This window comes from Aspergillus melleus, assembly GCF_016097325.1.
Source record: "Aspergillus melleus strain CBS 546.65 chromosome Unknown contig1, whole genome shotgun sequence".
Classification (NCBI taxonomy): domain Eukaryota; kingdom Fungi; phylum Ascomycota; class Eurotiomycetes; order Eurotiales; family Aspergillaceae; genus Aspergillus; species Aspergillus melleus.
The window spans coordinates 5,140,828-5,168,326 of record NW_025763370.1 but is presented as its reverse complement, the minus strand read 5'-3'; the positions used below and the strand labels follow the sequence as shown (position 1 = coordinate 5,168,326).

General features: G+C 50.4%; 9 protein-coding genes across 9 annotated transcripts; 5 read left to right on the top strand and 4 right to left on the bottom strand.

Moving 5' to 3' along the window:
- Positions 1-569: 569 nt before the first annotated feature.
- On the top strand, positions 570-1,472 carry LDX57_001854 (uncharacterized protein; the record flags this gene model as incomplete). The annotated part of the gene is made up of 1 exon (XM_046083498.1): positions 570-1,472. The coding sequence occupies one exon, from the start codon at positions 570-572 to the stop codon at positions 1,464-1,466; it is 897 nt and encodes a 298-aa protein (XP_045939455.1). The 3' UTR covers positions 1,467-1,472.
- An 813-nt stretch (positions 1,473-2,285) lies between these two features.
- LDX57_001853 (uncharacterized protein) lies at positions 2,286-3,095 on the top strand (the record flags this gene model as incomplete). Its single annotated transcript, XM_046083497.1, has 1 exon — positions 2,286-3,095. One exon carries the CDS (start codon positions 2,286-2,288, stop codon positions 3,093-3,095), a length of 810 nt encoding a protein of 269 aa, XP_045939454.1.
- A 750-nt stretch (positions 3,096-3,845) lies between these two features.
- On the top strand, positions 3,846-5,608 carry LDX57_001852 (uncharacterized protein; the record flags this gene model as incomplete). The annotated part of the gene is made up of 2 exons (XM_046083496.1): positions 3,846-3,981; positions 4,038-5,608. The coding sequence occupies 2 exons, from the start codon at positions 3,846-3,848 to the stop codon at positions 5,606-5,608; spliced, it is 1,707 nt and encodes a 568-aa protein (XP_045939453.1).
- Positions 5,609-5,856: 248 nt separating this feature from the next.
- LDX57_001851 (uncharacterized protein) lies at positions 5,857-7,508 on the bottom strand (the record flags this gene model as incomplete). The annotated part of the gene is made up of 4 exons (XM_046083495.1): positions 5,857-6,680; positions 6,744-6,957; positions 7,012-7,068; positions 7,155-7,508. 4 exons carry the CDS (start codon positions 7,506-7,508, stop codon positions 5,857-5,859), a joined length of 1,449 nt encoding a protein of 482 aa, XP_045939452.1.
- Positions 7,509-8,273: 765 nt separating this feature from the next.
- On the bottom strand, positions 8,274-12,034 carry LDX57_001850 (putative copper resistance-associated P-type ATPase). The gene has a single exon (XM_046083494.1). The coding sequence runs from the start codon at positions 11,814-11,816 to the stop codon at positions 8,457-8,459; it is 3,360 nt and encodes a 1,119-aa protein (XP_045939451.1). The 5' UTR covers positions 11,817-12,034; the 3' UTR covers positions 8,274-8,456.
- A 1,293-nt stretch (positions 12,035-13,327) lies between these two features.
- Positions 13,328-15,583, top strand: BRF1 (transcription factor TFIIIB subunit BRF1; the record flags this gene model as incomplete). Its single annotated transcript, XM_046083493.1, has 1 exon — positions 13,328-15,583. One exon carries the CDS (start codon positions 13,328-13,330, stop codon positions 15,581-15,583), a length of 2,256 nt encoding a protein of 751 aa, XP_045939450.1.
- A 1,635-nt stretch (positions 15,584-17,218) lies between these two features.
- Positions 17,219-19,769, top strand: LDX57_001848 (sugar transporter-like protein; the record flags this gene model as incomplete). The annotated part of the gene is made up of 9 exons (XM_046083492.1): positions 17,219-17,303; positions 17,379-17,578; positions 17,684-17,982; positions 18,048-18,318; positions 18,374-18,467; positions 18,537-18,653; positions 18,749-18,887; positions 19,039-19,168; positions 19,344-19,769. 9 exons carry the CDS (start codon positions 17,219-17,221, stop codon positions 19,767-19,769), a joined length of 1,761 nt encoding a protein of 586 aa, XP_045939449.1.
- A 1,637-nt stretch (positions 19,770-21,406) lies between these two features.
- LDX57_001847 (uncharacterized protein) lies at positions 21,407-23,618 on the bottom strand. The gene has a single exon (XM_046083491.1). The coding sequence runs from the start codon at positions 23,245-23,247 to the stop codon at positions 22,114-22,116; it is 1,134 nt and encodes a 377-aa protein (XP_045939448.1). The 5' UTR covers positions 23,248-23,618; the 3' UTR covers positions 21,407-22,113.
- Positions 23,619-24,641: 1,023 nt separating this feature from the next.
- On the bottom strand, positions 24,642-26,140 carry glfB (UDP-galactofuranose transporter; the record flags this gene model as incomplete). Its single annotated transcript, XM_046083490.1, has 6 exons — positions 24,642-25,010; positions 25,062-25,469; positions 25,526-25,743; positions 25,800-25,805; positions 25,870-25,943; positions 26,007-26,140. The coding sequence occupies 6 exons, from the start codon at positions 26,138-26,140 to the stop codon at positions 24,642-24,644; spliced, it is 1,209 nt and encodes a 402-aa protein (XP_045939447.1).
- Positions 26,141-27,499: the final 1,359 nt, after the last annotated feature.

Sequence of the window (27,499 nt, the reverse complement as noted above, 5' to 3'; positions counted from 1 at the left end):
ATTCGTGGTAGAAGGCCACCCTCCATCGGTAGACGTCATAGTAATTTGGAAGTGAATCCCGGTCCAACAAACGAGTCATGACAGCCAACAACGTAATTTTATACTTTATCACTGATTTCTCATAAAACTTCACTCTGTCTCTTGTATAATCTTTTGAAGGGAGCATGAAAAGGGAAGCCAAAGCCAAAGGAAGACATTAGCTATCGAAATTAAGGTACGTAATTTTATAACATTCCTTGCAACCTATTTCTCTCAGGTCGCTCTTTCCCCCACCTCTTCTTCACTCATCCTCTGGCTCTTCTTCTCACCCTTCCTCTCACCACTCCTCTCACCACTTCTCTCACTCTTCCTCCCATTCTTCCTCCCATTTCTCTTCCTTCTCGGCACCCATCATCCTCAATTCTCTTCAAGTTTACGTCTCACCTGCTCACCTGAATGATCCCTCTTTCGTTGGCCCTTCCACGAACATATCAGACTACCCACACTTTCAAGTGTATTTCCTTTCCAAAATGGCCACAATCTCTGACAATCGCAGCAAAGGGACTCTTATATATCCCCGTTTGCGAACCATGGAAGTGATCCGAGGTCCTTATGCCATTACAAACGGCCTCCCCGAGGGACATATCAGTATCGAATTCACAACTCTTGGGGAGCTCAGCAGACTGGCAACAGTTGTGCTCGACAGACTTAAGGATGACGTAGAGGGGAATCAGTATCTATTGGTACGCCAGGTCCCGATGCAAGTGATTACCAGGCTTGCCGAAGACGCGAACACCTTGGACGCAATTCCATTTCGATTGGAATGGGACGGAGATACGATCCTGATCAAAGTTCTGCCTGGCTTTTTGCACGAGTCACCCACCTATCGATTGTCGTCACACGTCGACAGAGAAGCCACACTCATGGGTGTATCGCGTTCAGACGGAAGCTGGGGAGGCGCCAGCAACTATACCTCCCCGACTGGCACGAAAGGGAAGCAAGGTGATCAAATCTTTTGGCCTAGGAGTCGAGCACCCGTTAGTGGCACTCCACCGGGCTGGCCGACCCTCGTGTTAGAGACAGGGGTAACAGAATCCCGGAATCGGCTGGAAGAGGACGCAAAGTGGTGGTTTCATAACTCGAATGGCGCCGTGCGCATTGTTGTTACGATCAAATTACTGAGTACCAGCGTGGAGGTCCGGAAGTGGCAACTTCTCCCGCCGAATGCCCCCAATCCGGCCCCTCGACCCTATGTTCTCAACCTCAGACAGCAGCCGGCCCTCATGCCCCCATTCGCCCAGCAACTGCCGGTAAACCAGCAGATATTCTGCCTTCAGGAGGTCACCGTCACCCGTAATGCAGTGCAAGGAGCACCTCTTATCATTCCTTTCCATGCTCTATTCGATAGGGCCCCCATGCCAAACGAAAGCGACATTAGGATCACTACAGCCGATCTCCGGTACATCCTAGAGGCTGTTGCGCTTTGAACTACCTGTCTCATAGTTTGTCTTTTTGATTTCGCAAGAGCATTCAAATCACCTCATACTTTACCGCCGCAAATCGAATCCTAGAATGCTCTAGATAGGATGGCGACGTCGTTATTGCAGGATGCAGGGTTGCAGTAGGCTGGGGGATTCCCCGGCCGAGGCGACGTAGTCCTGCACACGCATGTGCTTTGTCGGAATGTTGAACACTAAGCCCCTCCAGTGTAGCTCTCTGATCGTTGACAAGGCCCCTGTGACTAGAAAGTGCATTGTCTTCAACACTTCACGCAGTCGGCTACCTCATTCTCTACAACAAGAAGAGCTTTCTCCACTTCCCACTATTAGCGAACCTATTGACTACTTTAGATGCTGGATACCTTTGAATAATCAACTATTCAAGAGCTCCTTTCGCTAAACTCAGGCCTGTTTGGACTAGGAACATATTCTCAATGCACAGTATATTAACCCAGATAGCCTTGTTGCTCGTACGATTGTTGCCCGAATCCCTCGCCTGACTCGCAGAACGAAATAATTGGACAGCCTTGTTAGCCCCGAGCCTGCATGGCGCTACTGCGTATTACTCCAGCAAACTCTGCCCCCTGTATTTCATTTTTCTCGCCCAAGAGATGCGGGGCTACGAACTGCTTGTTGATGAGGCTGGGCAAGGCATACATGCTTGCTTCTGAGTTTGATGTGTATGGTGCGAAAACAAAAAACTTTCACCCATCGTCGCATAAATATCAGTCTAATATCTTATATGTGATCTCCCTTTCTGTATCAAATTGTCAGCGATTACCACTATCCGTCTAGGCTTAACAGAGCATGTCTCGCTGGGCATTACTCATCGGCGTCAACTTCTACCCTACCCAACCCTTGAAAGGCTGTGTGAATGATATCAAACTTATCCAGCGCTATGCCGAAAGCAATGTCCCGAGTAGTCAAATATCCGCCCTAACAGCGACAACGCCTGAACAACCGGGCTCCAAGGGGCTCACTGGAGACCCTGCGAAATGGCCTACTTTATCCAACATAAGAGAGCACTTGACCAAGATCCTCTCCATGTCAGAGCCTGGCGATCAGGTGCTTATCCACTACTCGGGCCATGGGGATCGTATGCTTTCTCCCAAAAATCCTTCCCCACATATTGTTGCCGATCATCATGTGGCACTGGTGGTTTTGAACGAGGATGCTACAGATACGGCAGATCTGCAGGGCATCGTCCTCGCCGGCTACATAAATCGCATGGTTGAAAAGGGACTCCTCGTTTCTCTCGTTCTAGATTGCTGTTTCTCCGGGGCCTTTTATCGCGAGAATTGTGAACCGAACAGTGCGGTGCGAACACTCATTAAGGCGTCTGGTCAAGGAGAGCCCACCACTTCCACGGGACAACGTGGTAAGACATCGAATATCTTCAGGGACGCCCATACCCTTCCAAGTTGGATTGTTGATCCAGATGGGTATATGGTCATTGCCGCTTGCGGACCTCATGAGCTTGCACGCGAGAGACAGTTCGATGGAAAGTGGCATGGTGTACTTTCCTACTACCTACATGAAACCCTGAAATTCATGGAGGGCCAAGATGGCTCTATATCCTATCATACCTTTCTGAACAATTTGGTCACCAACAATTAGAGAAGACTGAGCTGATAACATCCAGGATTCGGCTGTCAATGTCCATTGAAAGAAGACTTCATCCAGTTTACTCTCAAAAACCTAGATGACATGGTGCAAGCTAGGAATCCTTGTCTCTCACCGGGTGTCAAGGAAGTCATCAAAACTTCATAGATTCCATCCCTTATTGTGTAATAAAGAAGTCAAACACCTCATCGAGTAGAAGCTTCAACATAGGCGCGCAGAAATGTAGCACTAGGCTTCTCATGTCCCGTTCTCTCACGCGTTCAAGGGGCTCGAGGTTTTAGGCCGTACAGTAGACAGGCAGTCTAACAAAACATGTCCCATCCTTCCCTATTGAGTTCGCAGATTATTTTCTACTACTGTACCTTGATAACTCCGAGAGCTGCTGTATCGAGCGGGGAAGCCAAAATCCGCCCCGTGCGCGCTACCGATGGCATTCACACACTATGAAGCGCTAGCAAGATGGCGTCTTTACCCAGTGGGCCCTTCCCGGATAATATTGACAAACAAGTATCATTTCCTCCCGAGCGGGGAATGTTCTGTAGCTCTCAGGAGCAGAAATCACTTGATCAGGTCGAATCATGGAACAATCAGGCAACCACTCACTGCCTAACTAGGCAGCTTTCGGCCGCCGGGAACAACAACACCCGAGTTCACTATATCTCTTCTCTGTCTTTCGTGCCACAACTTTGTCTTTCCATTAACGTGAGCTGTTAAGGAGCATCGATATTCTTCAGCCTGATCGCCATGGGAACAAGTGGCCTTGAAATAGTGAGATTCCATGGGCGTTACTATATTCGCTATCACCAGTACGACGGCTACTTTGAGGGTCTCGGTGCCCAAATTGTCGGCAGCATTCCTGAAAAACCGGATGAATACCAAAGTAAGTCGCAAGAAAATGATCAGGGCCATACCGGAAGTTTACCATTGACCTGACAGGTTGGCTACGATCAATGCGAGACAAGCATGCGGCCAAAGAAAGTGCCCTCGAAAAGGATGTTTACGAGATTCACCAAGGGTTGGAACCCAACTATTCGCGATTTCGCAGTTTCGTGACACTTCCTACTGAGTTCCCGCGGCTGCCTGACTGGGCCGAGTACATTTACACCATCAATCTCGACCATGAAGTTTTTACCATGAACTTTTGCATACACTGGAAACTGTCGAATATCCCGCGTCAGGACAATCTCTGGCTTCGCGCCATCAAAAAAAGCATATACCGGCACAGGCAAACGATCTCCTCCGAACTGTGTCCGGAAGAGCACATCAGCTCGTTGGCCTTGGAGTTGTCAGAGCCGAATTGGAAAGTCCAACACGACTTTCGCGTCGTAGCCCCGAAGACGAACATCACGGAGGCGCGGAACGCGTTCCTTACACAGATCCTGGCTAGAACCCTTATTGAATATCAACGCGATATCATCCGATTTGGGAGGGAGTGGAGCCCGGGATCATTTCCTTTTCGCGAACTGGCTTTTGCTCTTGTGTCGATTGCCTCTGGCCAGGTCGAATACCATTCTTTCCCTCCTCGGGAGTGTAATCCTCGAAGTTGCCCGGGGTGGATCTGCAATATAGAACACGTGGGCAGGTTACCGGGATGGCTTGATGAAAAGTGGGCGGGCAGTAAAGCTCCGTTGCTGGAGTTTGGCTCTATGTCACATCGACCGGGCGAGCCACCAGGGGCATCGCCCACAGACACGATGTACTGGCTCGGAAACGTGGTTGTCAGCCTTACACTGGTGGTTGACGGCGAGGCTATCAACAAGGCGGCTAACTGGGGTATCGAGCAGGGGCGCGCCAACTTTCAGATCGTCGTGCTATCGCTCTTCGAAGCGGCCTTTGCGGAAGTCACGTTCGGCGACACCGTGGAACCGTTTGTTAGAATCACCTACCCCGTTGATCTCTCACCTATGCGTGCAGAGTATTGTTTAAGCACCCATCCGCGCAACCGACCCGAGCTGAAACCTGGGATGAAACCCCAGTATCGGCCTGATCAAGTCATTATGAATTCGAACTGCACTGGGACAACCCGAAGACTACGGAGCCATTTCCCCGGACTGGCGGCTCTAGTCAACTTTTTTGAAGTCGCCACGAATCGTCGCACAGTGCGGACGTCGACAGGTATTCTGCCGCCGGAACTGTACGACCGGATTCTGGACTTTGTGGACTACGATACTTGGAAGACCTGCCTGCTCGTGTCGACGGTGATCCGTGCCTGCGGTCTCCGCAAGTATAGACTTGACGATCGGATGAGCATCGTGGGGGGGCCTTTTGTGAGACTGGGAGAGTATAGAGAGGAGCGCCTGATGTCCTTCAATTTCGAAAACATACAAACGGGAAAGGTCATTCCGATGGTGGAGGATCATCATGCCAGAGAGGTCAAAGAGTGTAACTGGATGCCCATCATTGGCAGTAACAGCAACAGAAAAGCGATAATGTTGGATTTATTCACCCAGTTTGAGCCGGCAGAGGACTTGCCAGTGGGGGCTGACAGCGAGGACGATTGTGCATGAAGTATTTCCCACCACGGGCTCAAACTTGTCTTGAACCAACTCCAGGCACCAATCCGCCAACATAATTTCTGTACTGTGTAAGTATCTGAGGTTATTGGATTTGGGGACTAAGATAATGGAGCTTCGGATATGTGCTACGTGGTTTGCGATGCCTAGGTAGTTTTTGAATGTCACAAAGATGGGGGACGGAGATAAAGCGGTAGTCATGTATCCCATGCTCACTAGGAAAACTAGACTCTAGTTTCCATTCAACTATGATCCTCTGCTTCCTGTTGCTCAAGCTCCCTTCCTTCCGGATCGTCAGGTTCCTCGGGGTCATTCTCCGGTACTGCTTCGAGCCCGCGTTCCACGGCAAGTGCTTCGGGAATACTCAATGTCCCAGCCTCAACAGCACGAAGAAGAATAGGTGTGTGGAGCGGACCATCTTGGCGTGACCTCGAACTTCTCGCCGAGAACGCCATGATCCGAAGTCCATGCAGAAGAAGCTCCGAGGGCCCGACATTCTCCAAATCCTCAGTCTCTTCCTTGTCCTTCTCCCTCTCGCCTCCACCCTCGACTCCAAGTTCGGCTCCCTGAGATGCTTTCTCCCGGTCTTCTTCTGCTCCAGAACTTCCTTCAATAGCCCGAGGATTAACATCATAACTACCTTGCCATCTAGGATGGACGTATCCACGCATAGAGTCCGCACTACCAATAACAGTCTCAATCACCGTCAACGCCCAGCCTCCATTATTCGCCCAGTCTCTGAACCCATCCGGATCCGTGACGGCCTGCCACGCTACCGAAAAGCCCGCCGACAACAGGGGGCCGACACCAGGCACGCAGCCCAAGCCAGCTGCGATGACAGTGCCGATGAGGTCACGAATAAACGAGTTCTGAGGCGGCACAGGCTTCCAGATGACATCGACTGCGAAATTGGCGTTGATGAAGTCGATGAAGTCGAAGGTTCGCAGTTGACTCAGCAGTGGGTTTGTGCCGCTCAACATGTTATAGCTGCCGATCACGATGAGCTTTTCCTGCCAGATGTTGGTGGTGCGGAGTTTGGGTGGGAGGGCGAGGAGTTTGATGCATTCTGTTTCGTCGAGTGTCAGTCCACATTTACATTGGTATAAACGGGAATATGGTTGTAGACTACCTGGAACGTTGACCCCCATGGTATGGTTATTAAGGAATCCTACTCCGCCTTGAGGGGTGAATTGGTGAGCGGCAAATCTGTTGCCAGGCAGACGCCACACATCTCGACGCCCTTGCTGGTAGAAATTCACCTGTACGTATGTACAGAGATGGGGGAATTCCTCATCCGCACGTTGCGAAAGGGGGAGATAGATGGCTCGAATGGGAGCAATCAGCTATAATCACATGTCAGCTTGTGTCCAACGTTTTAGTTAGGCGAAACAGCTTACATCAATCCACAGCCACTTCTCCTCGTCATTTGGCAATGGGCAAGGATGCACCCAGACCTGAAGCGTCATCCAGTATTAGCCTCCAGATACACATATCAAATACAATCATGCTTCCAAGCTAGCATTGCTGCGACATAACTCACCGTCTGCGCAGCCCCATTATCCCGATCCTTAAACCTCGCCACATTGGTTTCGAGTGGAATCTGCACGACACGCCGAATCCTATTCCGCTCCCCAAGGCTCACAGGAAGATGAGTCCAGAAGCCAAACCAGACATTATAGAACAAACCGGGTCCTTTCTGGCGGAGATATGTCGACCGTGGATTAGTTGCGTGGTTTGGGGCGCTGCCGGAGTTCCGACCCATGGGCTCGTTAGACACCCATTCGATTAAGCAGTGGGTGTAGAAGTGCTCGGGGCGCTCCGCTGTCCAGGTATTTCCGAATGCGAGGTTTGAGCGTCGGAAATAGACTTCTCCTTCGGGGTGAGCTGATGCCATGATGTGGATTATACCGATATCTAGGGTAGAGTTGAAATTGATCGAGGAAGGATTTCATCTTTGCTCCCCGTATGGGGAATTTAAATACTTTCTTGAAGGAAGACCTCTTTGACAGGTTTTTCCTGACACCCTGGTAAGTGTTACATTGGCTAATGCAGTACACAAAAGTGGAGGTTGGAACCCATGTCCATCACCCATGTCCATCTCGCGTTCATCTTGCATGAAAGCTGACGTGGTCCTTTCAAAATAGATACACATCAACTATTGCGATACAGGCCTTGGCTTCTAGATTGAACGATCTCAATAATATATGAAGTAATAGCTTTTCCGGTTCTTCGGGCTCCCGTAGCTGTGTCCTATCTCCCTGGTGTATGGTAGTGCTGCGGGACCCAAAAAGGAAAAAGCCCTAGATAATCAATCCTGTGGCGAAAAGATTCCAATCTCAGCTGCCCCACAAGCCCCTCCTCTCAGCCTGCATGTCCCCGAACTGCAAGACAACCAAGTTTCTTGGTTTGTTTAGTTGAAGTGATGGCGTGATTCTGACCAAGTTCGCAACCGTAGGGATGCGTCTATCTTACGGTTGGGTGGACAGGACATCCTAATCCGCATTCTGCGTTCCGCGCCCAGTAGGTGGTTTCGTGCTTGATTACGGTAAGCCACAGGATATTTACGTAGGATGTGGAAATAATAATTAAGATGATAAGTGTTACTGTGACACGAGTCATCTCAAATGGAAAACAGAAGCACAACAGAAGAGAGAAAAATGGCACCTGAAAGTTATATATTCGCCCACCCAATACCGTAGATAATACGACCCTAAATACCAGCAGGGGGAATCAAGCAACGTCATGCTAAAATAAATCATAAACCCAGCAACAAGCAAGAGCTATCATATAAAGAGATAGCAAGATAAATGAGAATAGTATCAGTAGATGGTAGTATCCCAAATCACTTACTACCCAAACCGAATGAGAACCACTTCCCAATCTTCCGCCACTGAATGCCCAACGCAAGACTACTAAGAACAACGGAGATACTGCTCAAGGCCATAGCCAAAGCCGCCCACACTGGACTCAGTCGCCAGTGAGTATTCACCATAAAGGATCCGCCGTCGGGACCCATGTGCATCGTGTGTCCGTTCACAATAGGATACAGAACGCCGGCGGCGATAGGGACAAGACTCATATTATATACGACGGCCCAGCAGAAGTTCATCTTCACACGAGTGAAGACGCGACGACTGAGCACTACCAGCTGGAGAATAGTGTCCAGCTCCGAGTTCAACAGGATGAAGCTGGCGGAGTTCATGGCGACGTCGGAGCCCGAGGCCATAGCGATGCTGACGTCTGCGGCGGCGAGGGCGGGCGAGTCGTTGACGCCGTCACCGACAAAGGCGACGATGGAGCGCGACTGCCGGACATTTCTGCTCTCGTTCTCGTTCCGTTGACTTTCAGCTTCGGAGTCGCTGCGAGGAGACCCGGATAGGACGAGCCCGTCTTGTACTTGGCGGACGAACTCGCCTTTTCCGGCTGGAGTGACGTTTGCTTTGACGTTGGACCGTGGGATGCCGATCATGTCGGCGACGGCGTAGGCGGTGATCTGGTTATCACCGGTGCACATGAAGACATTGACTTTGCGCTTCTGGAGCTTCGAGATCACTTGCACCGTGTCGTGGCGGATGGTGTCGGAGATCCCAAAGACGATGGCAGGTTGGATATGTTCAGAGGTTGAGTCTGAAATCTGGCGCATTGATAAGATCGCAGTGGACTTTCCAGACGTTTGGTATTTAGACAGGAGACTGTTCAAATGGTCATCATCGTATTGAGGCGACATACTCTGCAGCAGACGCTGGTTGCCGATTGCTGCTTCATATTTAACCGTAGTAACGCTGTCTTTTTGCACGCTGAAAGTGCCTCTCAATCCCATTCCAGGCTTTTCCTCGATATCGGAGCTGAGGATGGTGATAGAACATCGTTGACGACAGAAATCTGTTATTGCCCGAGCAATTGGGTGAGTGCTACTTTCTTCGAGCTTTTGAGCCAGAGTCCAGGCGACTTCCAAATGTTCAGAGTCAGTGAGAAGCACCTCATGATCAGACACCGCTAGACTACCTCCCTCTGTGAGAGTGCCGGTTTTGTCGAAAACAATAGCGTCAAGGTGGCTGGCTTCTTGAAATGCTTCGCCTCCGCCCTTGACAAGAATTCCCTGTCTGGCAGCCAGTCCGCCGCCAACGAAAAGCGCCGTGGGAGCCGCCAGTGCAAGTCCGCAAGGACAGGCTACCACAAAGACCGCAATCGCAAATTCCAGACTCCAGAAGACCCAGCCACCATGTGCCACATCCAAGTAGTCTGTCGGAAGAACACCCGACAAACCCAAGGACAGCCAAATCACAAAGGTCGAGATGGCGATGAGGGTGATGATGGGCACAAAATGCGAGGTGAGCATATCCGCGACCCGTTCTAAGGGTGCACGTCTACTTTGACCTTCGCGCACGACGGAAATAATCTGGTCAAGCATTGATGCACTGCCAAGGGCAGTTACCTTGATCTTCACGGGCTGACCAACGTTGACAGAGCCGGTGTATACTGGATCACCGCTTGACTTTTTGACCGGCTTCGATTCTCCCGTCAAGGAGCTTTCATCGAATTGATAGGAGCCATCGTCCACAATAATTCCATCTGCTGGGGGTGAAGACCCGTGAGGTATGCTGACCATGTCGCCGAGTTCAAGCAAGTCAAGGCCGGTTCGTTGGATGTCGTCTCCCGAATTATCGCTGCTGACGACCAACAAGGCATCGGACGGTTTCAATTTCCCAAGAGAGGCAACGGCGTCTCCGGTCTTAGCTTTGCTGTACGCCTCGATAAACCGACCAGCGAGGATGAAGAGGGTTAGGAAAACGACCGAATCAAAATAGGTCATGCTATGTGTGTTGTCGGATGGCTTAGCGACGACGGCGTCGATGATGAGAACGGCGAGCGACGATACGTAAGCCACCATTGTGCCGGCGGAAATGAGAAGATTCATGCTCCCAAATCGATAGAATCTCCGGAGAATCGGCACTCGACTACCAGGTCGCCAAAGAGAGTATATTTCCTTCACCGCACGAACGTGGAAGATATCCGTTCCATAAAACATGACCGGTGTAGTCATGATGAAGAGCGCCCATTCGATACGGGAGACATTTCCTGCCCAGATCGATCCTTCCAAATACTTTCGAACATGATTGTCGGTGGAGACTAGACTCATGAACACGATGCCGATCAAAAATGTCGGGATGGCGACAATGAGAACGAAAAGTAGACGAGATAGTAGCCGCCGCCTTTCGTGCAACTGCATCGCTCTTGAACGGTCTTCGATGCTAGGAGGGTGGTAGACAGAGGCGGTAAAAGCGTGGTGTGCTTTGTTGAGGACATCGATAATACTTCGGATGGTAAGCGTGGGAGGGCATGGCTTGTAGGTGACTCGAAGGACGGGGTTTTTGACTGAAAGCGCGTCGTCGGTTTCTATGCCTGGCATGCCTTTCAAGGATCCAAGGACCTTCTCAGGGCAGTGGTGGCAGAACATACCATCCACATGGATGGAAACTGTTCGACTGACGACCTCATCCTTTTTGGGATTCGAAGCCTGGGGGTGCACACTAGTAATGGAAGCGTCATATCCCAGATCCTCAATCTTTTCCACGATCAAGTCGACGTTATCCTGGCCCTCGAACTCGACCTTTCCGCTATGCGATAACAGATTCACCGAAACCTCTTTGACGAAAGGCAACTCCTCAAGACCCCGAGTCACCGCGCCGGAGCATGAACCGCAAGTCATGCCACCTATGGCAATCTCAGCCGTGTACATAGGAGTCTTCTCAGAAGTTGATGAATCGCTCAATCTTTCCACCTCATCAAGAGTAGCCTCGAACCCCATATCTTCGATCTGATCCACCAGTTTTCCCGAGTTCTTCTGGGGCCCATGGTAAACCAGCGTTGCGCTATTGGTCAACAAGTTGACTACCACATCCTCGACGAAATCCAGCTGGTTGAGCTCGTTGGTGATAGTATTAACGCATGACGCACAACTCATCCCGCCGATGCTCACGCGGGCTTTGAACCTGGAAGCTTCGACCGCCTGGAATGACGCAACCTTAGACACACACGAGCTGATGACTGAACCACGTTTCAGCTCCTCCTTTCGACACGCGTCACAGTTTGCGATGTGTCGATTCTGTGGCTCCCCTTTCGAATGGTTGTCCTGCTGGGTTGTGAAAAGCATGGTGTCTCGAGGAAGGGACGAGGTTGTATCAAAATCCGACACCGTCATACCTCTCTCATCCTCCGTAGTGACGTGGTGGACCTCAAACGCCGCCTGGATCAAGACCGTGGCGAGGTTTGAAGGGGTCGTCTCAGTGGTATGCACAACACAGACTTGGGACGTCAGGATGGAAACGTCGACGCTCCGAACGCCTGCGATCTCAGAAAAGATCTCCGTGATGTAGGCGACGCATGACGAGCAGTGGATATTACTGACGAAGAAAACGCTTCTAAGCGTTGTCGTGTCCTGGGCTGTGGGGACAGCATTCTTCGGCAACGGCGACTGCATGATTCAAGAATGCAGGAACTTTGTCCAGTTGCCGAGCTGTCGAAGGACCTAACTTGCTTTCAATGCCACGAAAGGCAGGAACGGGGCGTCTGGCTCTTATAAAGGTTCATGAGTATGTGAAAGCGTTAAGAGAAAGGACTTAGCAGCGGAAGGCAATCTCGGAGGCAATGTCAGTCTTGTCCTGAAAGCCTCTCAAACAGGGCTAAGATTATATCGTTCGAATGACAATATAAGTGAAAGAAATTTTTATGAATTATTAGATGGGACCCTGATGGACGAGGGCTTTAATATATAGGAGTGGCTACTGGAGCCTTCCAGATGATGAGGCGAAAAAAACGCGAAAAGGGCGCAAAAAACGCGAAAATGGCTCAACCTCGTCCACAAACCAGATGTACCACACAATCAACCAAATCCATCTAAAGTTTTCCACCTGAATTTATTTCTAACCCGTATTATGAGCAATGAATCATTTTGTTCTTTGACATGTTTATCGGCTTCGATCGATAAGTTTACGGTGTGGCAACGTCCTCGGAAGGGACTCGAAGTCTGAGTTCAGCAACATTAGGTGGATCAGTAGGACATTTGATAATGCATCAGGTATGATTTTGGCAGAATAATCTGCTGCTATCAGATCCGTACTCCAACTGTTCGTTGGTCCGTCTGGGGAAGATGGAAAATGGGAGATGCCCGAAAGGAAACAAAGATGAGAAGCGACCGACGGGAATCGATCCCTGTCCTCCACTCGGGAGAGTCAACCATTCTTCCGGGTCATTAGGCGGTGACACGTGACGCGCCCGTTGGACCACCAGACGCGACCGTCGTCTTTTTTGGATTTTACGTTCCCCGCCGACTTCTTCCCTCTTCTCTCTCAACTTCATCTTTCTTCCTTCTACTCGGTTAATCTACATTTGTCTTCTGCTCAGCCCTCTAATCCATCTTACTTCGACATCGTCCCTTAAGAGCTGGTTCTCAATCAGACAAGTAGAGTGCTATCATCTGCCGACAATAGTACTCCAGGAGGGTCTTTTCTCTGAGCTTTTCTTCTTTTTTTTTCCCCTAAGTCCCTCTCATTGGACCATCCCATTGTGCCTAGTAATCAATGATGACTTTTTTGATATGAACTGATTTCGACTCTACCTTCATTCTCACTTCGTTCTCCATTGTGAAACATTATATATCTTATTCGGTTTCTATTTTCTTACCTGAACGGTTCCCCGTCGGGAACATACACCATGTCAGTCCCCAGGCCCGGCATGCGCCCTCCAATTCCTCCTCGGAATAATCCCCGAGCAACTCCTGTAGGTCGGCTGGCGAGTCTCAAACCACCGGGTGGTGGCACTGCTATCAAACGTCCTCAGTCCATTGCCCGTCCTCAGCCGGCGAGACCAACCACTCATCCCAAGACGTCGACCTGCCCTAACCCCGGCTGTCCCGCGCCTCACATTGTCGAGGATGACGGACAAAAGGTCTGTTCCGGGTGCGGTACTGTCATCAGCGAAGCAAACATCGTCTCCGAGGTCACCTTTGGAGAAACCTCTTCGGGTGCTGCCGTCGTTCAGGGTACCTTTGTGGGTGAAGATCAATCCCATGTCCGCAGTTTCGGCCCGGGCTTCCAAGGCGGGAGTGGCATGGAAAGTCGAGAAATCACGGAGCAGAATGGCAATCGTTATATCAGTCAACTGTCACGTGCACTGATGATACCTGAAAGTGCGATGAAGGCTGCCGGTCAGGTCTTCAAACTTGCCGTGGGCCTGAACTTCATTCAAGGTCGTCGCACGAAAACGGTCGCGGCGGTCTGCTTGTACATCGCCTGTCGTCGACAGGATGGTAACACCATCATGCTCATCGATTTTGCTGACGTTCTCATGATCAACGTATTCAAGCTCGGTCGAACGTACAAGTCCTTGTTGGATGAATTGCGTCTCGGTGGTAACGTGTTCCTAATGAACCCCATTGACCCTGAGAGCTTGATCTACCGGTTTGCCAAACAATTGGAGTTTGGCAATGCCACCATGCAAGTGGCTAGCGAAGCCGTCCGGATTGTTCAGCGCATGAACCGTGATTGGATGACTACTGGTCGTCGTCCTGCCGGTATCTGTGGTGCAGCTCTTATTCTTGCAGCACGCATGAACAATTTCCGCCGAACTGTTCGCGAGGTTGTCTACGTGGTCAAAGTCACGGAAATCACCATCAGCCAACGTCTCAATGAATTCAGCTCGACGGAGAGCGGAGAGTTGACTGTCGATCAATTCCGTTCTGTCCAGCTGGAGAATGCTCACGATCCACCCTCTTTCACTCGAGCACGCGAGGGAAGGAAACCTTCCCGGAGTTTCAAAAGAAAGGCCGCCGAGACTGCGGCCGAGATTGAAGGCGAAACCCAGGATGCCGCCGGCACGCGCCAACCGAATCGCGTCGATGCGGATGGCTTTGCCATCCCTAGCATCCCTATTGATCCGGCTCTAATGGAGGGCGATCACCACCGACGGCCGTCGACCGTATCCACCATCAGTGAAGATGCGTCGGAAGCCGACCGCGACTCTACTCCGGTTAGCTCTGGCCGTCGTAAAGGCTCCCGCAAACCAGAGCTTCCCCAGCCGACACCCGATCAACTCGCTTCGGAGGAGGCTCTCGAGGATGAGATGACCGCATTGTTAGCCAAGGGCTCCAACATGACAGAGAACCAGGTGTACGCAGCAAAATCAGGCCAGCAGACGATCAAAAATATTTCCGAGAGCGCGGAGATCGACGAGGCGGAGTTCGAGTCGGATCCAGAGGTCGCAAACTGTCTCTTGTCACCCGTGGAAGTTGAGATCAAAGAGCGAATCTGGGTGCACGAGAACAAGGACTATCTACGAACGCAGCAGGCCAAGGCCTTGAAAAGAGCCTTGGAGGAATCAGATTCGCGTCCCGGGATGCACAAACCTCGCAAGCGCCGTAAGGGTCGACTAGGAGACGTTACCTATCTAGAGGGTGAAGGTGAAGATGGGGACGGACGAAGCACTCGTGCGTCAACGCCGGCAGAGGCGACTCGTCGGATGTTGGAGCGAAGGGGATTCAGTAAGAAAATCAATTACCGTCTTCTCGAGTCGTTGTTCGGCGAGGAAGGCGCCGAGGACGCTGCCAAGGCAAAAGCGGAAAGCGCGAGCCGAAGCCAGAGTGTATCATCACGACGCAGTGCCAGTATCGAACCAGAGGCGGCCTCGAGGCGGGCAAGAATCGCAACTCCTTCGCAGATCAAGCCTGCTGGCTCTCCTCCATCTCCGGCCGGCGATTCGGCCAGTGCCAACCTGCCTACTCCTGCCGCCACCGGTGAAACCAATGAAACGGTTTTGGGTCCAGATCCCGACGCAAAGGGCGAAGAGAACGAGGAAGAGCCGGATGATGATTACGATGAGGATGAGGATGACCAGGATGATGGCCTGGACGCTGCATTCTCCGGACACTACGGCGATTACTATGACGAGGGGAGTGACTATGATAGTGATTAGCAAGAGAGAAGAAAATAGAATAAATGGGAAATCTTGTTTCCATGGCATGTGGGGGCTTCACCTGTCCTTTTGTCTCACCTTGTTCAGTAATCTCAAGCATCACGGTATTGGACTATTGAACAATCATAGGCATCTATCTTGTCGATCCCTGCTCCATGGGTCGAGTGGCGGAATTCTTAACGGCTTATTTGGTTTTAACTTGTGGACTTCTGTGATGCTATCGGGGTGCTAATCACCAAGATTATAAGATATCTTACAACTAGAACCATAGGGAGGTCGTTCATAGTCCCAATGTAGTTTAGTGCACATGTGACGGACCTGGCCAATCTGCCTGCTTCAATAATTCAAGTACCTACACTTCTGCAGCTCCATCACGTCCCTGTGTTTGAGCAACAGGGTCGATGTGCTTACTCTCGAAAGAAAAATAATTCTGTGACAAAACTGCCTGAAACAAGAACCTGGAGAATGGACCAAATTGGGATTACTTGGGCTAGTACATATATCATCTTCTTCATGTATATTTTCGCCCAGTTGTCAAAGCGTACAACGCAGTTATTTTCTAACTTCTATAGTCGCCACTAGGTCGAACTGCTGCGAGATCAGAAAGATGAAACAAAGAAATAGGCCGAAGAGTACACACTTAATACCGCGTCTTCCATGTCAGCATAAGTATAAGATCACTCACGGCCTTTGCTCCTCAGAATCCAAGTTATTGATATGAAGATCGACCCCGAATCTTTTCACTGCCACCACCAGTTCCTTGGATTCTATTTCCCACTGGACAGCAAGCTGGCAAACCGTTTGGTCAAATGCCGAGACCTGCAAGGGGTCAACTATGGATCGAAATATTCAGCAGCCGATAGATATTTCTACGATGAGGGCATGGCTCATGGATCGAGCTTCCGGTATGCCACGTCTCCTGCCCTACCGGCCTTCTTGACTTTCAACCTCGACGTCAATCCCGATGAATCATATCAACTTTGACGTCATGATGTTTCTAGAAATTAGGGTTCGGGGTGGCTCAGGCGACAAACTTGTGTGAAGTAAACTCGATAACGAGGAATGTACGGAAGCCTGGTAGGGCAGCACCAGTCAATCAGAAAGTCGGATGACTCGTTATCTCAACCAAGGCCCGTGGTCCCTTTTCTTGTCGATGACATTATGGTATGTTTCAGCAGCTGGTGTGGGGAGCTTTCCTCCCCCCATTACTCGATAAGAGCTTGTTCAATCCACCAGTCCTGGTCATTGGTATCCCTGATGGAGTAGAAGGGGTGACACCAGCCTCCAATAGTATTTGCAGGGCTTAAGAATTCCCCAGGATCTCTAGCGCCACCAACCACTTGACGGAGCTATCTTTAGGTAGGTAGACAGGCAGACATACACCATGCCTACATTTCATAGCTACTAGCTTCCCTTGAATATGATGTCCAGTATGCGTACGTACTCGCGCACTGCATCATTTCAACCCCATGATCTTCTTGCTCCTTGTGGCGAGACAGAGTCCTATAACTTCCCTGGCACCCTCTCGCTCATGGCCCTGTTCACCTTCCTGGCCATACCATTCTGGATAAAGAAGCATCTTGGTCTTTGGAGTTCTGCCTATCCAAACACGTTGCGAAGACTTGTTCCCTGAACATGTCACACCTAAACCTCTACGGTCGAGGTCTTAGCCTTCGCATTGCCATCCTCATCACCTGTCAGGTTTCATTTACAGTCTATGGTCAGTGATAGTATCCAACAAGTGATTGACGCAAGACTACATAGATCGCTAATGAAATACCGTCTCCGCCTACAGGCTACAATCAAGGCGTCTTCTCGGGGATCGTTGGCAATGAAGACTTCCTCGATATAGTGCATCACCCCGGCGCGGTATTCGTGGGATTCATCGTATCCATCTACAACATCGGATGCAGTGCAGGGGCAATCCTCGCCTTCCTAACGAGCGATCGGCTCGGGTTCCGCTGGACAATGTGGCAGTCGACGGCGTGGGTTTTGGTACTAAGTTCCCTTTCCACCAGCCTCTCCACTACCTTTTACCCTACGCAGACCAACGAGGCACAAAGTGTTCCAAACTAATCATATCATTTGGTCCACCCGCAGATTGGAGCCGTCTTGCAAGCGAGCTCCTTCACCACCGCGCAGCTGCTCGTCGCCCGCTTTGTCACTGGCATTGGGGTGGGCACCATGACTACCGTCACGCCGGTTTACCAATCTGAACTCTGCGAAGCGCGCAGGCGAGGAATGTACGTTTGCAGCCAACCCTTATGTGTGGGCGTCGGCATCGTGCTTTCTTATTGGTTTGACTACGGAATGAGCTATGTCGACGGACCCATGAGCTGGCGACTTCCCATCGCCTGCCAGGGGGTACTGGTTATTTTTATTGCCGGGATGGTTGTGGGGTGAGTCTTTACTATGCTGCGTGGGAGGTTGGTCTGCCAATTCTAGGTAATACTGACAAGATTAGACTTCCTGAGAACCCGCGCTGGCTCTATCGCAGGGGGAACGTTGCCCAGGGCTTTCAGGTCCTGTGTGACTTTTATGATTGTCTTCCGGATGACCCCAAAGTTATTAAGGAGTCGGAGGGCATTCAGCGAGCCATTGAGCTCGATGCCTTACGGGGTGAATACAAATGGAGTCAGCTGTTCAAGAAAGATGAGCTGCGGACCGGTCGACGCGTCTTACTGGCTTTTGGCTTGCAGTTCATGAACCAGATGTGTGGTGTCAACATGATAGTAGTAAGTGCATCCCACGCTCTCTGAACTGCCCCGAGTTGACCAACACGAAATCCAGTCCTACGTGACCTCCATCTTCGAGACCAACATCGGCCTCGACAAGAAAACCAGTCTCCTCATGGGCGGCGTGATCCAATTCATGTTCAGTCTTGGTAAGAATTGATCAAAAACCCCCAACAAATCATCCCGATAAACACTGACTGACTGATTTCCACCACTAGGCGCATTCTACCCAACCTTTTTCGTCGATCGGCTCGGCCGTCGGAAACCCATGCTCTGGGGCTCATTCGGCCTCTTCCTCTGCATGATGATGATCTCCATTCTTCTTTCCTTCCAAGGTATGTGAGCATGTTCCGGGAACCCTGCCTTCGGAACAAATCCATCCCTCGAGTCCTTTTCTGTATCTTTACTGACCCGATTTGGCTTCTCGTAGGGACGGCCGTCGAGACAGAAACCGCTTCGGCGTCGGTGGCATTCTTTTTCCTGTTCTTGCTAACATTTGGTGCCTCGCTGAACTGCATCCCTTGGGTGTATGGCCCGGAGCTGCTGCCCCTGCATGTTCGCGCTAAAGGGTACGTTCTACTTTTTTACTTCACTGGCTCACATACCAACGAGTGGTCCCTCCCCCTTCCTTTCCATCTCTCTTTCGTCCATCTTACCAATGCACATCGACGCAATTAAAGAGGAAAAGGGAAACGAAGCTGAGAATGAAAAACCAAACAGAACAGCCATTAGTATCGCCGCCAACTGGCTATGGAATTTCTTCATCTCAATGATCTCTCCCACCTTGATCGAGGACTTGGCCTGGAAGGGGTATCTGATTTTCATGTGTTTCAATTTCCTCTTCATTCCGGTAAGCCTTGCCTTCCTTGCAAGTGCAAGTTGCAATATTCCCATCCACACCTGCCATCCATATACAATCTCCCATACCAGACCCCTACCTAACCCACATCTACATCCACACACCCGCTCAACCCAACCCCCCGGCTCAACCAACTCACACTAACAAAATTCTAACAATAAAATAGACAATCTATTTTTTCTACCCCGAAACCGCCGGCCTAACACTCGAACAAATCGACACCCTGTTCCTCACCAAACGCTCCGCCCTCCCACCGCCGGACGAAGAGCATATCCACTGCGACTGCGGCATAGAACGACCCGACGAGAAAGACTCGGGCCCTGGGAGCGGAGATGATAAGAAATGTCCTCGGCCTCGCGTGACGGAGGTATCGGTTACGGACGATGGATCGGGGTCTTCTTATTCGTCTTCTCCTACTTCTACGTCTAGATCTGCGTCTGGGACCTCGCCGGTCGAGGAGGATGTTATTACCCCTGTTGACGGGGGTGGGACGAAGGATAGGGGTAAGGATATGGATATCAGGCCTGCGGCGGATGGTGCTGGTGGTGCCACCGGTGGTGATGGGCCTGCTTCATCTGGTAGGTTGGGCTAACGATGGATATGCACTCTTACATATGGGCGAGTATACCTTTTTAGAAAGTATTACACGTGTTAGTACTTGAACATTCTGCCCGGAGTGAATGACTAGGTATCTCTTCCTAGTATTTGGATCAAGATCATCATATACAATAAATAGCTAAACTGAGCTCTCTCTCTCTCTCCTACTCCAAGCGGAAGGGAAAAAATAGAGAGAGCAGAGAACAGACAGTTAGATAGATAGTATAGAAGATTAATTAATAACAAACCACTCATCTCCACGAAAGGAATATCCTTATCTCAAATCAATCGAAGAAACTCAAAAGGAAAGAAAATCAGGTACTTGCATATCTCTTCTGCATGCATCAGACACTGCACATGCACTTCCATCACTGCTATTTACCCATTGGACTTTTATCTCCCGTTAAAAACGACGAAAAGGTGCATTGCATTGCGTTTATTATGTTAGATCTTTCGGAGAGAGAGAGTTGGCATGCATGAGATATGATATGCCTTACCTTGATGCAGGCAAGGTAAACTCCGAGAGCGATACAGTTGACTAGAAATGTGGGCTATAACTAACCATCCATACATTCAATCTGCCTCATATGTAACTAGAGAAAGAAGAGCTCAAATGAATATGGTATGACAAAGGCACGTCCAAGAAAAAATCATATTGCACATCCACATCATCTTCCATAGACACCGTCGGTCAAGACAACTCCTCGTGAAGATACGCATCCATCCAATTGAAATTATCCCCTGGGCCTTTTTCAACCGGAGTCGCAGTCTCAGGACAGACTTCTTGGACGGTCCGACCAGCAGTATTATCATTAGCACCTGTACTGGCTGATGCATCCGCTGAGTGCTGGAGAACCTGAGTTGCCAGTTGGAACGGCGCACTGAGTTGCAGTACGCTAAGAGGCAGATGGAGAGACCGTATCCGCTAATCATAAAGACCTTAATCCAATCGCAGCTGAAAAAAAGGCTTCTGCAGACTGTCTCATGACCCAATCTACTGCGGAACAGGCTGGGCTTTCAGTCCCATTGGATGGCGGTCTGCATCCATCCATCAGGGCAAGTCTAGACCTTTCTTTAAGCCAAATCATCTAGGATCTCGGGAGAAGAGGCGTAAGTCATCGGACAGACTGCAGATACATTAACCCATGCTGTCAACGAGCTCCTGGTGAGAATCCAGCTATGATATCCCTATAGCAGAGCAGGAAATGGCAGAATGGCGCGAGCTAAATTCAGCAAAGTGGGTGGTGCAGCGGAGTCCAGCGAAGAAGAGACGGGCGACGATAACAACAACGAAGCGCTTTACTTTGCCCACGGAATCGAAGGCTTAGCTGAGGTCGGAGGGTAAAGGCATATCGGGGGATTTGGGATCAGTCTGTTGATGGAGAGCAGAATGCTACTTAGCCGCGAGAAAAGAGCCACGCTAGTCGAACATACCTGCTGAGGAACAGTTCATTGTTTGCCTTCTGGCTTTTCTTGGATACGACAATTGTCATATCCAATTTGATAGAATATGTTGGTCGAAGTGATTGAATATTCGTTGTTGAATGTGGGAAAGTAGGAAGGAAAGAACAGCGGGCTCCCGGGGCGTTGCCGACGGAACGTGCCTTAGGCACCTTAAAATGCCTATGGTGAAAGACATCTTGCCTCTTACTCTCAAACTACTAGTAGGGCAATAGAATAGAGAGGATGTCGAGATAAACTTATTCGTGGCTCAAATAACTAGATTTGCATCCCATCCCAATTACACTACATGATACCTTTATTCCTACCAAATCGCAAGGCAAAACTCAAATCCAATCTTAATATATTCTTTCTGTTTCCATAGTTTCTTTTCTGTTCTTTTCTTTCTTTCTTATCTTTCGCGTAAGACGGATCGACGATATCAACATATGACGAATAAAAGACAGAACATATAAGCAAAGAAAGAAGTAGTGCAAGGAAATCCCAAGACCCTGCAGGTATTGAACACCATTTGCCCCGTAAATACCCCCAATATACCAAAAACGAAAAGCCCGGTTACAATAATAATAGTAATATAGAGAGCACCAAGAAGAGTCGAGATAAAACGATGTAGAAGAAAAAGAAAGAAAAAATTATCACAAACATCAGAATCTCGATGAATTACGAACGGCGAGCGAATACCGAAATTGAGCGAATCGACGACGGAAAACGGGGCGACAACTGCGATCGTTTCTGTCGATATATTGCGGTTAGACGTGAACGCGATATAGAATAGTGTCGGTTTTTGAAATGCGTCGTGGTAGGACGGTCCGGGACATGGCGTTCCTTGTCGTTTTCAGGTTTCGTTAGTTGAATAAGCAAACTTTTGATTCTCTCGTTTACGCATCAATCTCCATCCCCGTACCCAGCCCCACGCCATTGTTCAATTCGGCGCACCCACCACCGACTGGCTGAGCACTGAGGGTTTGCAGTAGAGGGAGTCCTGCGTCGGCAGGATTGGACCCCAGCACGTTGCCTTGGCCCTGGGTCATGGGGCGAGACGAGGCATTCAAGACCTGGGCACCTTCGAAGACGATAGGGGTGGATCGAAGGTTCTGCACCGTGTTCTCCCAGCTAGAGCTCACGAGCTGACCTTGGGTAAGGTCATCGTTGAAGAGATAGAAAGCAGGAGAGGCCGCAAGCCCGAAGGGTGTCACCGGGCGTGCAGTGACGAGGTAGGCGTTGAGGGCTCGGTTCTTCATGAGGATTTCGCAGTCGGAAAGGTGGCTAGAAAACTGTCGGTCGATGTATTTCTTCCAGCCCCGCACCGCAGCAGCCATATCGTTGTCGTCCATGCCAATGCGCTGCCAGCTGATGCCCAATAGGCGAGTGGCGTCGTCGACCAATGGCTCGCCGGAGGTAAATGGATTTGAGCCGCTGGAGGCATTGAGGTGGCGGCGATTATCATCGCCAGACGCATCTTGCAGGCGCTGCATCGATGAAAGTGCAATATCGTCGTAATTAGGGGCGGCAGGGTCAAGGCGCTGCGACTTGCGGCCAGCCAGGCCGGATGAGCCGGCCGCCTGAGCAGTAGGCGCCGTAGCGGCGGTCTCGGAAACCTCTTCGTACCAAGTGCCAGTCTGGCTTTCCGCGGACAAGGCCACCCCTGTACGCGGGTTGAGAAGAACCATGCCTTCTCCGTAGATGGGTTCTTCCTCCTTCGGGGGAGGAGCGGGTGCGGCTTGCACAGGGGCAATCGGGGCATTCATAGCTTCCTCAAAAGCGGCTTCATCGCGCGATCTCTTGCGGGAGGGCTTTCCAGCAACCGGACCGGGCGTGGCCAGCTTGTTTACTGACGGGTTCACTGCCGAGGGGGAGGTATGAGAAGTGAAGCCATTCGCGAAAAAGGAGCTCGAATTCGTGCCAGGCGCCGAGTCAAGATGGCGAGGGTATTGAACAAAGGCGTGTTGTTGGGTAGGGGAGATGACCATGGCAGGCCCGTCGGAGAAGCTGTTAAGAAGCATCGGGCACATCGTGATGGTTCAATGGAGGATATAGATGAGATGTCGAAGGTGAGATTAGGAAAGAAATTGTCCGATCTGTTACGTCCAGTGAGCTAGAAGTGAGAAGATACAAGAACCTATTCAGAAGATAACAGAGTCCCAGGTCGCGTGAATGGGACAAGGTCGCAATAAGAGGGTGAGATCAGCGCGACGAGGCTGCGCAGGTGCCAGAAGGAAGGAAGGGAAAGCAAATGATGAGAAGAGAAGGACGGATGATGGATGGACTAGGATGGGAGGAAGAGATGACCAAGTATAAGAAGGGAGAGAAAGAGAAGATGAGAACAGAGGAAGGAAGAAGAGGAAAAGTAGGTAACGGCCACGGGATGACGGGCTTAAAGTTGAAAGAAAGAGAAGAAGGAAAGATGGAGGCGCGACTGCGGTGCGAGACATCCATGCGGAGAAAGTCGTTTAGCTTACCATACAGCGCCCAGCCCGGCCTGCAAGGATTCGTGCAAATCATAAATTAATATGTTAAAAGTTGTTTGCATTATTGGTCGATGGTGCCGGGCAACCAGCTGGAAGTGGAGATCCGCTCAGATCACGATTGGCGCATTCTGCAAGCCTCGTCCGCGCGTCGGTCCCCCGAAACGCCACTGACATCTCCTATTCGCGGGCAGATCCAGCTCTCGCAGTTCCACTAGCATTTTATTGGCCCGTAAACGAGATCCACCGGGTCTAGTCTCAAAGCGTCGGGAGACACCTGAGGCAATCGGAGCACGGATTACTACTCAAGATCGGGGACTTGGCAAACTTAGATGTCAATTCTATTTCGTGCAGCTGAACAAGATAGCAAAAGTATATTAACAGAGAGAAGGGAAGAAAGGAAAAATGAGACAGAAGAACGACAGGTCGCCGTTTTCAACACCAGAAAAAGCACATGGTAATTCAACATGACAAAGATTCGTCGAGCCAAATCGCAAGTAATTCAAGGGACAAATGCCCGTGGATGACAGCGTAAACAAGGAAAGGGAGAATTGACCTCGAGATTGAGATCGCAGTCATATCAATCCATGAGATGGTATTCAAGGGAGACCCATCTGGCACAGGCTGCATTTCCTGCATGTAGCCCGTTCGTTCCCTTGGACTACCTCAACTGAGGGACATTATCGTTTAATTTAAAAAGGCAGTAGGGTGGCCGTCGAAAAGCTTTATAAAAAAGGCCCAAATATGAAGTGAAAAAAAAAATAATAATAATGTCGGAATTTGCTGGTAAAAGCATTGCGCGTCCAGTCTTGCTACCTCCGACCTTAACGGTGGGTAAGGAGCATCCCATCCACTAGATCATGCCTATGTGTCGGAAGGCCAGGCAGAAGGGTCTTGGCAATGCGGACTGCGGACTCGAGAGCGTTTCAAGTGTGAACGCTTTACGCGTTTCCGGTGGTGGCGCCCCCAAGCATGCCCTTCATACGGTCCATAGACTCAGGAGCGTAGCTGGGACCCATAGAGCCGATGAAGAGGAACAGGATCAGGACGACAGCGCCGATGATGATCGACTTGCGCTGCGCGGGGTGGTTGGCACCATACTCAGCCCAGGCACGGTTGGCCTGGCCAGTGTAGTCCTTGATTTTGTCGCCGCCGAGCTTGTAGTAGACGAGACCTCCAAGAGCGATGGAGTAACCGAAGAACTGGGTGCCGGTGACGGGGGTGTGCCAGATGGCCATGGAAGCGGCAACCAGCAGGATATCCTTCAAGACACCGCAGAGGGTCATCACCAAGGAAGAAGTCTTGCCAATCTGTAGCAAGTTAGTTCGGGTCCAAAAAGCAAGCAGCGCGGCGACACGTACCAAGAAGACGACGGAGACGTTGAGCAGGAAAGCAATGACAGCGTTGAGAAGGAGAGTCGAGACACCAACGCCGTAGATGTGGTTCATCGTCATGTTGGGAACCTCAATGAAAAGCGCGGTAAGACCGTTCATGACAGCGCAGACCGGAGCGAAGTAGTACAGAGACACAAGAGGATCCATCTTGTATTCGGCGGAGCTGAGCAGGCGCTGGACCATGACCAGACGGGTCGCCTCGAAAACGATACCACCCAGCTGGAAAAGGAAACCGATCAGGACGAACTTGACCTCACCGAACGACGCAATGACGACACCAATGACGATGGCGGCGACGTTCGAGAGCACCTTGAAGTTCACAGGAGCCATTCCCATGCCCCACGTAGCCAGAAGCACGGCAACCGGAGTGGTAGCCTAGGTATCACGATGAGCAAGGAACATGACCGAAGTTCGATGGGGAGCAAGCATACCTTGAGCATCTGAATGAAAGCAACGCTCAGATACAAGTAGGTGACATTACCGCAGATCAAACTCAGACTGAAGAAAAGACCGATAGGGACGATGGCGCGCAGGTAAACCCGGCCAGTCATCTTCACGGTCTTCCGGCCATCGAGCAGGTTGGTTGTGCGGGCAAGGATTTGGGTCATCAGGGTGGCGAACGCCAGATGCCATGTTGTAAGGAAGATAGCTAGAAGACGGTCAGATCTGGGTATAATTCGATTACTCGAGGGTGGGAGGTCATACGAAAGCCTGGGCGAGAAGATGGTTAGTTCATCGTCGTGATTCAATTGAAAACGGAAAAAGTTGCACTTACGGAATGGAGCTTCCTTGTTATCAAGAATCTTCTTGTTGAACAAGATAACGCTGGAACTCAGGGCGATCCAGACACTGACACCAAGTTAATACGGATCTCCGATAGCAAAGAGGGTCAGAGATCTGCCAGCTACATACCTCACGTAGACCGCAGGGTGGAAGGTAGGCTTGGGAGGCTCCGACTTCTCAGCGGCCGGGTTCACGGTGGGCAAAGCGGGCTCCGGGCGAGAGACCTCGCCGGAGGTTCTGGCCTTTTCTCCTTCGGAACTCATTTTCTTGATTGTGCGAGCTTGGTCTGATAAGAAGCGTTGGAAATCGAAAGGGCGCGGCCGTAAAAGGCTGCTTTGGCTAAACTGCGCGGAGGCCACGGGGAAAGGTGGAGGGTGACGGGGAAGTAGAAAGAATTGAGACCGAGAGTCCAAGCGGATAAGAAAAGAATCAAAACGAAAAGATAGTTAACGAGTGAGATAATAGTTGGCTGGGAGGGAAAAAGAAAAGAAGCGAACAAAAAAAATTAAGACACAACAAGAATCAAGCAACAATGAAGAGCATGAAGTGGAGGGAGGGGAGGGAAGAGAGAATCAAGAAGGGAGGATGGATGGATGGAAACGAGGTACGTATATTTTCCCTTTTTTTCTCTTCTCTTTTTTTTTAATTTAAAAAAAAAAAAAGAATAAAAAGAAAATGGAAAAATCCGTTCGGGTAGTTTAGGTGCTGGGGAGGGACAGGCGATTTGGTCAGAAGGATAAGGTTGCGAACGCGGCACGGAAGTAGGGTAAGGGTAGGTTGGTTTCTGGACGAATATCTATTATTATGAGAAATATTATTTGGTAGAGTGAAAGGGGGGGCAGCGAGAAGACCGGAGATCGTGGTCCAGGTCAGATATGTCGTTCGTTGGAGGGCCCCGTCTTAGTCGACCGGGCTTACGGCGCTTTACCGTACCGGGCGCGACCGCCTACAAGTAGAGTCCACTGTCCAGTGAGTCCAGTTGCAGTAAGGTGGAAGCAGGGATGACCCCCAAAACAAATCCCAACGTCGAATGGAACCGGAACTGAATAGAATCCATACCTCCTACGGTGTACTGACTGCGTACAACAGACCCCTCCCAGGACTCAATCCCAATTCCAGTCGTCTCTGGTACACTAAAACGGTTTTAATTATTTTTAAATTATTCTTAGTACCACATTTCCCCATGGCGAGCGTCGGACTTGAAACACTACCAGTGATTCTGACGGGGAGTTTCGAGTGCTGGGCGTCTGGCCTGAGCGAGTGGAGACGAGGAGGGGCGAAAAGGGTGTGGAGAATCAATAGATCGATAAAATGAGGTCTCGGTGACGCTGTATGCTGGTTGTACGCGTGCCTTACATACGCTAACTTTACTCGGGGAAATTGCGCTCCAGGCCTGCGTACGGTACATGTACCATACATTACATACACTTCCGTCTTTTTTCTTCTTTGTCTGTCGGTCTGTGTCCTCTTACGGAGTACGGAGTAGATGTCTCTGAAATCTCAGCAGTCCAGTGATTCAATATTCAGATTCAACATTCAACATTCAACACGAAAAACCAACTGGCCAGCCGGGGGAATCGAGGCAAGTTGCACCGACTACGTACTCCTCAGCCATCAGTTTA